General features: G+C 39.7%; 1 protein-coding gene across 10 annotated transcripts in view; it reads left to right on the forward strand.

The window, feature by feature from the left end:
- The window catches only part of KDM6A (lysine demethylase 6A), a 288,340-nt gene that overhangs the window by 146,721 nt on the left and 128,900 nt on the right, over positions 1 to 12,719 (forward strand). For 5 of the 10 annotated variants that reach the window (XR_005598273.1, XM_039538040.1, XM_039538068.1 and 2 more), the window contains exons 6-7: positions 1,031 to 1,159; positions 8,429 to 8,549. Coding sequence is in view for 9 of the 10 variants with exons in the window: in XM_039538040.1 (XP_039393974.1) it covers positions 1,031 to 1,159; positions 8,429 to 8,549 (250 nt within the window). In the remaining variant the exon portion in view is untranslated. The remainder of the gene's footprint in view (positions 1 to 1,030; positions 1,160 to 8,428; positions 8,550 to 12,719) is intronic. The other 5 variants (XM_039538051.1, XM_039538079.1, XM_039538097.1 and 2 more) reach the window with 1 other exon arrangement.

The raw sequence follows: 12,719 nt of genomic DNA on the forward strand, positions 1-12,719 counted from the left end.
GGGGTTCCAGCCGCCCGGTCCCCTGCCAGTCGGGATCTGGGCCTCCGGCCCTGCTCAGCCCACTGCCGGCCTGGGGTTCTGGCAGCCAGCCCAGGGCTCTGCTCCTGGCCTGGGCCCAGCGCTCTGCAGCCGCCCCCAGCTTCTAAAAAAATCTTGCATGTCTCGCACCCCCAAGGGGTGCGTGCACCCCAGGTTAAGAACCACTGCACTAAATTGATAAGATCTGCATTTTAATTTAATTTTAAATGAAGCTTCTTAAACATTTTAAAAACCTTGTTTACATACAACAATAGTTTGTACATGCATCCGACGAAGTGGGTATTTACCCACGAAAGCTCATGCTCCAAAACATCTGTTAGTCTATTAGGTGCCACAAGACTCTTTGCTGCTTTTACAGATCCAGACTAACATGGCTACTTAACAATAGTTTAGTTATATATTACAGACTTATAGAGACCTTCTAAAAACATTAAAATGTATTACTGGCACGCGAAACCTTAGAGTGAATATATGAAGACTAGGTACACCACTTCTGAAAGGTTGCCGAGCTCTGCCATAGCATCATCAGAGTCTCTGACCAGATTCATGTGGTAGTGGATAGCTTCTGTTGGCTACAATGTGGAATCCATTCCATTTTTGATGAAATTTGTTTAGTGTAAGAATCAAATAAAGAAGATGATTCAGTACAAGTCTGCTGTACTGTGGGTGCTGATTGCTATCCTGAGAGAACAAAGGTTAAGGCCCTCCTAGGTGCCTAATTCCCTTCTGAAAATGACATTTGGACTACTAAATCAGTTAGACATTGAAATATTGAGCACAGCAGCACCTAAAAACCTTAAAAAAATCTGTGCCTAAGTTGTCTTTTGGTGAGTTTAGAGGTGTTGGGAACCCTTCGGTTCAATGTCCTTCCTATCACTGATGTCCTTCCTGTCTTTTGAAGGCCTGGGGGAGAGCAAAATCTGTTGCTAACAAAAATCAGTGTGGAAGAGTTTGGTTAATTGGTGGTTGAGACTATTATCTCCTACTTTAGGAAAGCCAAGATGTCTCTCAAGGAAGCTGTTAAGTGGTCTTCATGCAAGCAACCCACATTTGGCAACAATTTGGCTATCATCCAGAATCTAATCTTCCATTTTTGGTTAAATCATAGAAAAGCTTTGAGGTAAGACAGCTGAGTACCTAGAAACTGCAAGTCTCCTTGGCCCAAATAATTCTGGATGCAGACCTTGGTATGGGACAGAAATTGGTCTAGTGGTTTTAGATTACTAGATCGTTTGCCTTTGTTAATACTGATCTTGTGATCATGTTGAATAGCCTGCAGTATGTCTCTAACCATGTCTGGTTATAGATAATAGCATACAAAATAACTCTCTTCATCTCGTTCTTGACTTGTTTCGTAATTATATACCAGGGATCGGCAACCTTTGGCGCGCGGCTCGCCAGAGTAAGCCCCCTAGTGGTCCGGGACAGTTTGTTTAGCTGCTGCATCTGCAAGTTCTGCCGATCGCAGCTCCCACTGGCCGTGGTTTGCTGCTCCAGGCCAATGGGGGCTGTGGGAAGCGGCGGCCAGCACATTCCTTGGCTCACACCGCTTCCCGCAGCCCCCATTGAACCTGCAGACGTGGCAGGTAAACAAACCGGCAGGCCGCGTGCCAAAGGTTGCTGATCCCTGTTATATACATTAGTCAGCTATATGTGTTAATTTCAAATGCAGTATAATATTTATGGATCCCCTATTTTAAAAGCATTTTGAGGAATATTTCAGTAACACTTGTTAAATGTGTTATGTTTTTCAATTTCTGTTAGTCCTAGAGAGCCAACACAGCTATGAATGAATGAGTTGGATTCTAATCTTTGTATATCAATAAAATCTAATTTCTGAGTTTACTAAATTCGAATGAGTTTCCCCTTTGCAAATCCATTGAAGACAAAAGGGTTGTGTGGCTATAACTGAGGGTCTAATTTGGTCTGCAGAATCTTTATTATGTTTGATACATGGAATGGAAAGGATGCAGCTTGGTTCTAGTTCCAGGTTGAGTTTGTATGTAGGAAAACATTTTATTGGTAAACCCAGCATATTTAATACAAAATCATTGAGCTAATAAAAATTGGACCCAATAAAGCCATTTTAGTTAGTTCTCAAAGCAGAATTGCTTAAAATATACTTTATTAGTTTTGAATATAGGAAAATTTTAGAAAATGAGTTAATTTTTTAAGTTTATTTAAATTTGCAGGTAGTTACTAATTTTGTTTTCGTTCCTCATTTTCTGTGTTACAATTTGCGACATTTTGGGCATGTTTTTTCTAAAGTTGAGCTACCACAACAGCAGTTCAAGTCAATACAAGTTGTGGGTGTTCAGCTACTCTGATAGTAAGGCAGTGTGGTCTGGAGCAATGAGCACAGGATTGGGAGTTAAGCAATCACAGGTTCTAATCTCTCGTTCTGTCACTGATTCTCTGTGTGGCCTTAGCCATGTCATAGCCTTTCTGTCTGTTTCCCTATCTGTAAAATAGGGATAATATTTACCCACCTACCTTCAGATATTTTGAGGGTTAATTATATATTCAAAGGCCTTCACAGCCATTTAAAAATGCTAATACTCTTTAAAACTAGATATGTCAAGTTTGTGGTGCAATCATTCTAAAATTAGTGAAGAATGCTGCAAATTTCTGCCTTAAATCTGCCTGTGGTTCGCTTCCCTGTCTGTAAAGTTGATGATACTCTATCTCAGAGGAATAGTGGAGATAAATTGATGTTTGAGAGGCTCAGATACTACATTGATGGGCTTCCATAGAAAAGCCCATGAAGAAATTAATTTCATATTTAGTGCAAGCCTTGGAAGATCTGAATTACATAAGACATGGGGCCATACTTTGAATGATGAGGATAAAAAGAAATATTGAAGTCTGAATTTCTGGGTTTGTAAAGCTTGTTTTGGAGATAATTACAACAGTCCTGTAATATTTTTAACTGTCACATTACCAATATGTACTTTTTTACTATAAGTATAATGTCGGGGTTTGTCTGGGCATTTATATTTGAGATATTTGCATATGGTCATAGTCCATGTTGTAATGCATCGGGGGCAGAACTGAAGTTGAATGTGCAACATTGTCCCAGGAATTTCTTAGCTTTTATGTGTTTCTGTAAGCATTCTTAACTTTTAGTTTTTAATGGATTTCCATTTTAAGAGAAAAAAATGCCATAATTAGGCACAACTTTCACTAAACACCACTATTTTCCAACCTACATTAGCTGTATACTATGTCCAGGGCCCCCTTCCTCGTGTGTGTTCACCGTGCATTCTTTAATTCTGTGTGGTAGGCACAAACCTTTATGTCCAGGGCTTACAAAGTTTACCACACTATGCATGCTAAATGAGCCGTTGTAACTCTCTGCTGCATTCAGTGCACAACTTAACCCTGCATTCTATGAGGCATCCTTCTATGAACCCCTGCCTCATTCAATATGAAAACCTTAACTAAACTTCGTTATTTTTAAAAATATATATCCATGCCCGCATGTGGATCACATTTTGCCTTTTAGTTAACTGACAGATTGTTCTTTATAGGTACTGATACAGTTAAAAACAAAGCTTATTTCAAGTGGGTGAAGCGCATTTTCCCCCTAAAGACTCTTTAACTGCTAAATCAAAATTATTTTCCACTGAAATATTAAGAGGCACTTCAAAATAATACATCTTCTCACTTAGGCAAAAAGTCCAAATCTGGCAATCAGTTCTTTCAGCACTATATTTGAGCAAAAGAGGATTGTATATTTTTTACTTTTAGCCTCAAAAAATCCTTAACTGTCTAAAAATGTGGTGGTGGCGGTGTTAGTGGCAAGGGAGGCTTTTGAAAGGGAACTATTTGGCAGCCTAAGCTATAGCGGATCCTTGTACCCTAGCTATGATAATTAAAAATATTCATGCTATAAATAAATTTTGGGATGAGGAAAGACATTGTTGAAAATCCATTATGACAGGGTATAGGTATATGTATCTCTTTGATATTCATAGAACAGTGTGACACACACACAACCCATTCTTAATTTAGATTTGGAACAATAATTAAAAAACAATTATAACACACAAAAAGCTGTGTATAATGCTAAACCATTTGGTACAGTGCAGACAGTGAGCTTTAGTACATCTTCCTCTCAATTTAAATTGGGCATATCCCTTTTACTCTATACTTAATGTTATAAAAATACATTTCTAACAAGGCTTTACACCACCTTACATAACGTCCAGTTACTTGTGATCATCTCTGAAGAATCATTTTACCAACCTAACCTTTGGTTTACAGTACTGTAACTTCATTGGGTTGGAGAGAGTTCCCTTTTACTGATGATGCTTTGTTTACAGGAATCTAAAAATCTATATTAACTGAAGCACTGCAGTAGACTAATCCATGTAATAAATGTATACTTTGGATAGGTATGTTGTCAAGTAAGTGAATAGGAAGTTAGCTTCATGACTCTCATTGACTTCAGTAGCTCTTAAAGCCCTGTGCATCATATTAAAACCTGTAACTCAATAAGTAAAACAGGAGAAATAACAAATTCCATAGGCATCTAGTTGAATTGAACTGTATCTGTATTTAATCTTGGTGTTCTGATGATCCCACAGTTGTTGGGTCTAACTGGCAGCATTACTAGTGTTTGATTTATTTTTTTAAAACAAATATTTTACCCAGCGTTCCTTACTGGAGTAACACAGCTGTTTAAGAGCTGACAAACATACTTATAAACCAGTAATAATAAAAAAATCAGTATTTTCTTATGAGTTCAAGGGAATAACCAAGTAGATTTACTTAAATAATATGTAGTGATGTGTTTCTCTTCTAGCTCTAAGAATAGAGTGAGCAGTAATAGGCAGGGTTAGTATTACTGCCTGTGAAGGTTGCACAACACTTCCCATTATAAGACCCTGGTTTTAGTTGCTTATAACTTTGCTAAACTTTAAATGTTTGGGTGTCTGCTTCAGGATCCCCCAACCCCCTTAAAATTCAGCCAAAATGGTCAACTGTTTCCAAATGTGAGGCCAGGGGAAAATATGTTTTGCAATGCTGAGAAATTCTTGTAACCCTTTCTTTGAAAAACTCCAGCATGCCCATGTTTTAGAGCAGGGACTTGAAATTTGACATAGGTTCCCTTTGTGTCAGGAAAGTGCCTTTTGCTGTTCCTGTGGAAATCCACCCTTTCTTGACCAAACTATAAGGCTTTGAAATATCCTTGTTTGCACCTGCTCAGTGGAGACTTCTTCGATTGTAACAACTAAAATCTCTGAAGATTCCATGTGCACGGGACATATTCGAGCCATTCACAGCCTCCATCATGTGACCACCCTGTGCATGAGCCATTCCCAGAGAACAGTTGAGCATCCTCCATTCCTCACAGCTCCTGTGTATGACAGGACTGCACATGCATCATTCCCACAGAGCATACTGAGCATGCTCCTTCCAGCCCAGGGCTACAAGGATGAAGTTGGACTTCGATGTTGGCTTCTCCAAGTTGAGATAGTGCAGGGTGCTGGAACTGAGAGCAAGGAGCCTGTCTCGCTTGCATTCAATATTTTTTCAATATAATTTTCTAGGTTTTTTTTAAAAAGTGCACATGGCCAAACACACACTGTTAAAAAAAACTTTATTTAGGTTGCAAAATCAAACATTCAAAAGTTAGGAAATGCCAGAATTACGGTTGCCTGTGCAACCTTAATTTGGCCTCCTTACATTCATGCATTGAGTGTGATCTTTAATTACCTGATTGCATACTGTTTTTTCCACAGGACCCCTGCCTCATACAGTGCACAAAACAATATTTTTTTACTCCTCCTTGTTCATTGTGTGGCCCCAGACCTAATTTTACTGCACAGTAATCAAATCCTGCTCCGAACAAAAAAAAAGTATATTTTTTTCTTATGGGCTTTTCCCTGGTGCTCATCATTACAGTATCTGAGGCCTGGTCTACACTGGGGGGCGGAGGGGTCGAACTAAGGTACGCAACTTCAGCTACGCGAATAGCGTAGCTGAAGTCGAACTACTTACCTGTCCTCACGGCGCGGGATCGAAGTCCGCAGCTTCCCCGTCAACTCCGCCACCGCTGTTCGCGGTGGTGGAGTTCCGGAGTCGACGGGAGCACGTTCAGAGTTCGATATATCACGTCTAGATGAGACGCGATATATCGAACTCCGAGAAGTCGATTGCTACCCGCCGATCCGGCGGGTAGTATGGACGTACCCCGAGTGCTTCATAGTCAGAAATGAATTTATGGTAACACCACCCTTGTGAGAAGAGATGGTATTTATCTGCATTTTAAAAATGGGGAACTGACACTCAGTTTAAGTGTAAAGGTATCCACTGATTTTAGGTGCCCAATTTAAAACACATTGACTTGATTTTTTCAAAGTTAGCATTCTGTCCCACTTCATATATTCAAAGCACAGATCCCAATTGTCTTCAGTTGCAGCTATGAGCACTCAACACTTCTGCAAATTGGACCGCAGAAACTCAAGTCGAACACCCAGAAAATGAGGAACACACAGTTAGTGACTACCTGTGAAAAGTTTGGCTTAAGTGACTTGCTTAATATCTCATGGGAACTGTATGGCAGAGGCATAGTTAGAATCCAATTCTTCAAGGTGGCATTCAGCTGTCTTAACCATGAGACTCTTTTCTCTCTTCCTGCAATCCCGTGTCTCATTTACTACACACCTCCCAGCTTCTGCAACAAATGAGGCAGGGATTCTACAGATGACAGCTTCCTTCACTACACAGCTCTGGTTGATCCTTAGAGTAGGTCTATTTTGTGCACTGGATGAGGCAGGTTCCTGTGGGGAAAAATAGTATGTGTAATTAAAGATCGTATCACTATATGGGGAATGTTTATAATGAAATACATGTTTCAGTTTTAATTCATTTACTTTAATATGGCTAACTCCATAGGAAAGTTGAATGGTGATTCATCTCCAGTGCCCACTCAGGCAGCTCCAGTGCAAGATTAAATGAGGCAGTGGTAAAAATGCCCGCATAGTGTGAACCTGTATCTTGGCATGAATTAGAGTACCTTTTTTGCCAGTATTGTGAGGAAACTTATTCATCATGACTTTGGCTAAGGGACTTCTCAGGTGAGAGTACTGGTAGGATACCAGGTCCTACAGACTCTATCTAGACTAGGAAAAGTAACCGGGAATCTTATGTTTACAGTTAGCAGCTAAAACCTTGTTAAAGTCGATGGACCAATTACTTAATATGCTGGATAATATATTAGGTAAAACATCTTTAAACAAGTTGGGTAAAATATGTATATTTTTCCCTTGTGTATACAGGGTTATAGTGTGCCAAGGGCAGGACTGACACCAAGAGCCAGAAAGACAAGGTGGATGAAGTAATATCTTTTATTAGACCAACTTCAATTGGTGGAAAGAGACAAGCTTTCAAGCTTCCTCTTTCACCAACAGAAGTTAGTTCAATAAAAGACTTCACTTATCTTGTCTCTCTAATATCCTGTGACCAACACAGCTACAACAACACTGCAACCAAGAACCAGAGTGAGCTAGTTCTTGGGTAAAAGGCAGCTAGTAGTGCCTTAGCAGAGGGGTTTTGCAACTAGAGTTGCTTGTGTGCAGTTTTTCTGTTTACCATCTCTGTCTAAGGTAGAGAGGTCTTGTGAATAAAAATAGTCTAGGAAATGATCTCCTGAGTCTGTCTGCTCCTACCACACTGTCCACGTATTGGGGGTGGGGGGAATTGGCAAAAGTATAGGAGCATGCTTGGGCAACTGGAGGGGAGGGGGTTGATGCTGGAGAAAGAACTTGGGCAGCAATTGACTCTTTAGGCAACTGAGTAGCTGGTCGGATGTGTTTTGAGGAGTGGGGGACAGAGTTCTGTAAATGAAGATGCCTGAGGCCACTGTGAAAGTGGTGGGTGATCACTCCTGAACTTTTAATGCTGGTTCTGTCTTCCTACTCTCACCACCAGCTTCTGCTCCCAGGAACCAGCCAAGAGCAGAGGCAGAGATGGAGCATACTGTCTACACCTTGTTGTTCTTAAGTATAATAAATATTGTTACCAATTCTTCTTATTTTGTCCAACTTTTCTGAAATGAAAAAAATTGGGATGTTAATCAAAAACAAACAGTATGTCATGCAATTTCTCCTATTGAATGGAAAGAGTTGAACTTTTAGGTTAGATCTGTAGACAACTAGGGTGTTAGAAGTACAGATTTTTGTTAACACTTGAAGTAAACACTGAAAACTATGCAACAAAAAAGTAACGTTACCATCTTTCTACATAAAATTGATCTTGATGTGTTTATCCATAACAATTTTCTGCTTTTCATTTTTTACTATGCAAGATAAATAAATAAAATGCACTGATTATAAAGTAACATTGCATAAAATGTTGCAATTTTTAATGTTTGTTTTTCCAGGGCGATTAAAGCATTTCAGGAGGTGCTTTATGTTGATCCCAGCTTTTGTCGAGCCAAGGAAATTCATTTGCGACTTGGGCTTATGTTCAAAGTGAATACTGACTATGAGTCTAGTTTAAAGGTAGGTTTTAAAATTCTTAAATTCTGTTTGGCAATTATTGCAAATTTCATTGCATTTTAAAACTGCAAATAATCTATAAGTTTACATTAGTAATATCGTAATTTTGAAAGTAGAAGTATACTTATACACAATATTTTAGTAATTGTAGAGTCTCTCAGAGAGGGTAACAGTAGAGGGTGTTTAAGTGCCAAATGAAAAGCCTGACAAAGCTGTGGGTAGGCACTGGCATTCCAGCAGTTTAAATTGAGTGTACAAATTCTTGGGTCAGTGCATGGGGAAGGAAAGTGTATAGAAGGGAGATGGAGAGGATGGTAAAGGAGTGACTAACATTGGCAGTTTGGGGTTCTAGAGATCTTTCTCTCCTCCTTTCAGTCTCCCCCATTGAAAACAAAGAGAAAATGTTTAGGAATTGGTGCCGTCAGGAAGCATTTATTCAAAATAAAATCAGTTCCCTTTCATCTTTTTATTTTGTTACAATTTTCCTACCAGACAACATATCCTGATTACTCTTGCACTTCCTTGTGCCTGAATGACCTCCTAGGGAAAGAAATCGCTGTCTGATCAGTTAGAAACTGTTTCTCAGTGTAGAATACCTCTTCCCACCCCCAACTTCTGCATCTTTTTTTCTTTACTTCCTTTTCTGTCCCTCCCCTCCCCCCCCGTCTCATTCTTTGGTTTCCTTCTGTAATTTCTCTCCTTAAGTATCATTTGTTTTGTTTGCTCTTGGTCTCTCCGGTCCTTCCTTTTCTCACCCTGTACAAACCTGTAACCTTAAATTCACCTGTCTTGGAAGAAGTTTTTTTTTTTTTTTCCCCCAAGAACTTCATGTTATACAATGAAATCCACATTGCAGGGCAGAAAATATTTTGAACATGAAATGTAATTTTAAGGTTATGTTTCTGTATATTAAACCCTCTTGAGTCTATACATATGTCTGTTCTTCTATCATCTCATTCTGCACTCTGTAACTCAACTTGCCTAAAACCAATAAGAAAAAATATTGGGCATTGGGAATGTAGAACTGCTTTGCTTTCCACTTTATGCCAGTTTACTTTTCCTCAGATCTGCATTCTGTGTGCTATCTGAAGCACATCATCAAAAAGGGAAGTAGAGCATTGATCAGAGGAGTACTTCTACCTCAACCATACCCAGGAACATGTTTGCAACTAGCTTTCCATTCCCTATCAGGAGGAGAAATCCCAGCTCATGAGCTTCAGGCAGAGCGAATAACCTTTGGTTAGAGCGAGAGAGAGAGAGAGAGAGTGTGTCTCTCTGTGTGTGTGTGTGTGTGTGTGTGTGTGTGTATGTATGTAAAAGAAATAAAGTAACAAAGCAGGGCTGGGAAAGGCTGGAGGTTTGGCAGATCATGAGTAGACTTGAATGCTGTACTATTTTGCCCTATTCCTTTGTATTTGTGGCATGCACATGTCATTGGATCCTATAAGTGTAGGCCAGAAAAAGAAGAGAAGAGTGGAAGGATTTTTTTAAGGAATGGTTTGGGCACAGAAAAAATGTGATAGTTAATTTACAAGGAAGTATTAATTTTCCGTTAATTGTGCAGTGAAAAAATTTTGAGCATTTCACTTTTAGAAAAACAAAGCTGTTTGTTTATAGAAACTGGATATTAAACTCTTACCATTGAGCCATCTGATATAGTTCTGTCACTGAATTCAGTTGTGATGTAACAAGGAAAATTGATATGTAACAAAGCTGATTCTGAAACTTGTGACATAAGTAACTAATGTTATACTGCTATGTTGATTGCAAATCTGCTTATTTTTCTTCATATTTTACAATTTATTTTTAGTATTTGCTGTTCCTAAAAAGTGAAACTTAATAGTATAATAGACTTGGGAACATAAAAACTGTAGTTTCCTGACTGGTTCATTTACTTCAGTATTTTCCATTGTAACATACTCAGAAGTTAATGCAGACTTCTTGGGCAAAGTTATCCTGATGGAAAATCAGTTGACCTGGTTTTACAGTTGGCAATCTTGTTAATAATAATCTTAATTTCAGTGGAGCCTAGCCTCATTCTGTATAAATATTCAGATACCTGGAATGAAGCAGAAGTTCCTTAGAGCTATGGTCTATCACATGTTGCATTCAGATATCAAATGGAGTGAGACAAGTTTTTCATGTGTGCACAGCGCCGCTATAACGTTGGGAGATAGTTGCTTAAAAAATCTTGATTTAAAAAAAATGCATTTGTACAAAGTATTTTTTAACCATTGTTATTTGGCTAAACAAAAACATGTCTGACCATCAGGATTCTCTGTGGAACAAATCTTTCTAATGCCTGCCTCATCAGGAAGTGCTTAGTTGCCTTAAACTTCATGGAAGATGTGTGCTTTCTAGGTGCTTTCGAAAATCCCACCAGGTACTTGCCTGCATCCTTAGGTGTTTAAATACCTTTGAATATCTTGCTTTAATCACTGTGTGTACAGCACTTTGTATAATATACATGTATCAGTCTTGCTTGATGGTGCATTAAACTAGGCTTTTGCATAGTATGTTTCTATAGTTACAGATATATGCACAAGTTACACTTTTGTGCAGTGAGTCCAACTGGTCATACTCCGAGAACTTCTGCAGTTTCACACAGAGTTGTGGTTAGAGGCTGCACAGGTCAGCAAATAAATAAATAAATAATCCCTAAATGAAAAGCACAAAGTAAGAAAAATGAAGAAAGTAGAGCGGTGATCAGAGCCATCCCTTGGGTATGGCGAATCGGGGCGACTGCCCTGGGCCCCGCGCTTTGGGTGGCCTCGCAGGTGAGGCGGGCGGGCCAGCGGAGTGAGGAGGTGAACGGCAGGCAGGTGGCGAGGAGCCCCCCATCAGAACCTCCCCTTCCCCCCCAGTGCCTCCTGCCCACCAGGGTGCCCAGCCAATCAGCCTCCCTCCCTTCTTCCCTCCCAGGACCTTCCACAGATCAGATGTTTCACGGCGTCAGGAGGCGCTGGGGTGCAGGGGGAAGGAGGGAGGGCACAGCGTGTTCGGGGGAGGGGGCGGAACTGGGTGGGGAAGAAGCAGGTTTGTGGTGGGGCCTTGGGGGAAGAGGTGGAATGGGGGTGGAGCCAGGGGGAGCACACCACGACAAGTTTCTAATGTCCCAAGCCCCGCACTCCCCTAGGAATGGCCCTGGTTGTGATAGTCTCCCAAGGAGTCTTAACCAAGAGGTAGGGATAGGAAGTTTTCATGGGTAATGAACATTCCACCTTTACAGAGGGACAGTGGCAGATGAGTTACCCACATCCTGGAATATTGGAATTAATTTGACTTTTATTGTGAGGACCTTGGTACAAAGATTCAGGACACTAAAGGACAGGTATGAGTAATAAGATCTAGACAGCTTCAGATGATTGTTCAGAACTAACAGAGCTGGCCTTAAGAACGAACAATTGTCTGGGGCTGTGTGCTGACATAGCAACTCATTGTTCAGTTTAGTCTTCCTGTTTGACAGTGTGGCAGGAAGGGGAGGCAGCTCTCCATATTATGATCTCTTCTGGCTTTTTGGGGTCCCACAAATTATAGCACAGTTAATGTAGTGTGAAATACTGTAATGGTTTTTGATGGTATTTAAACTTTTGTGTTTGTTTGTTATTGCTAAGAATAAAGTAATGGTCTTTTAATGCCAAGAGATGAGTCATCGTCAGTAGGAGTCTTGAGGCAAAGAGGAAAGGTCAATGTTTTCCATGATTTGTACACAATTTTAGAACATAAACATAAATCATCTATGTTTTATGTAAGCGGCTTTAAACATAATTTTTACTATTTTAAGGTTTCGGATTATAATGATAATTATTAGAGTTATGCTCTTTACAAGGCATGAAATAAGCCCTCTTTAGAATGCTTTTTAAAATCATTACTTTTCCATTGTCTTAACATTGCTAGAGTTCAGACTGGCAAATTATAATTAGGACCTTTTGTACTCCTGTGATATTTTGGCCCCAGAATTTGGCACAGAATCCAGCACTTGTTGAATTTTGCTCTAGACTTTAAGCATACATTTTTAAAAAATGTTTCTAGTCCTTATGGTTATAAAGAGAATGTTCCTCTGACAAACTTTGTGAAAACTGGTGCAATGTTGTCTTCAGAAACATCTGAGAAGCATGCGCTGCCTATTCATCACAATGCGGTGCAAATTCTGAAGTATAATGATGACGAATG

The sequence above is a fragment of the Mauremys reevesii genome, linkage group 1 (genome assembly GCF_016161935.1).
Source record: "Mauremys reevesii isolate NIE-2019 linkage group 1, ASM1616193v1, whole genome shotgun sequence".
Taxonomy (NCBI): domain Eukaryota; kingdom Metazoa; phylum Chordata; order Testudines; family Geoemydidae; genus Mauremys; species Mauremys reevesii.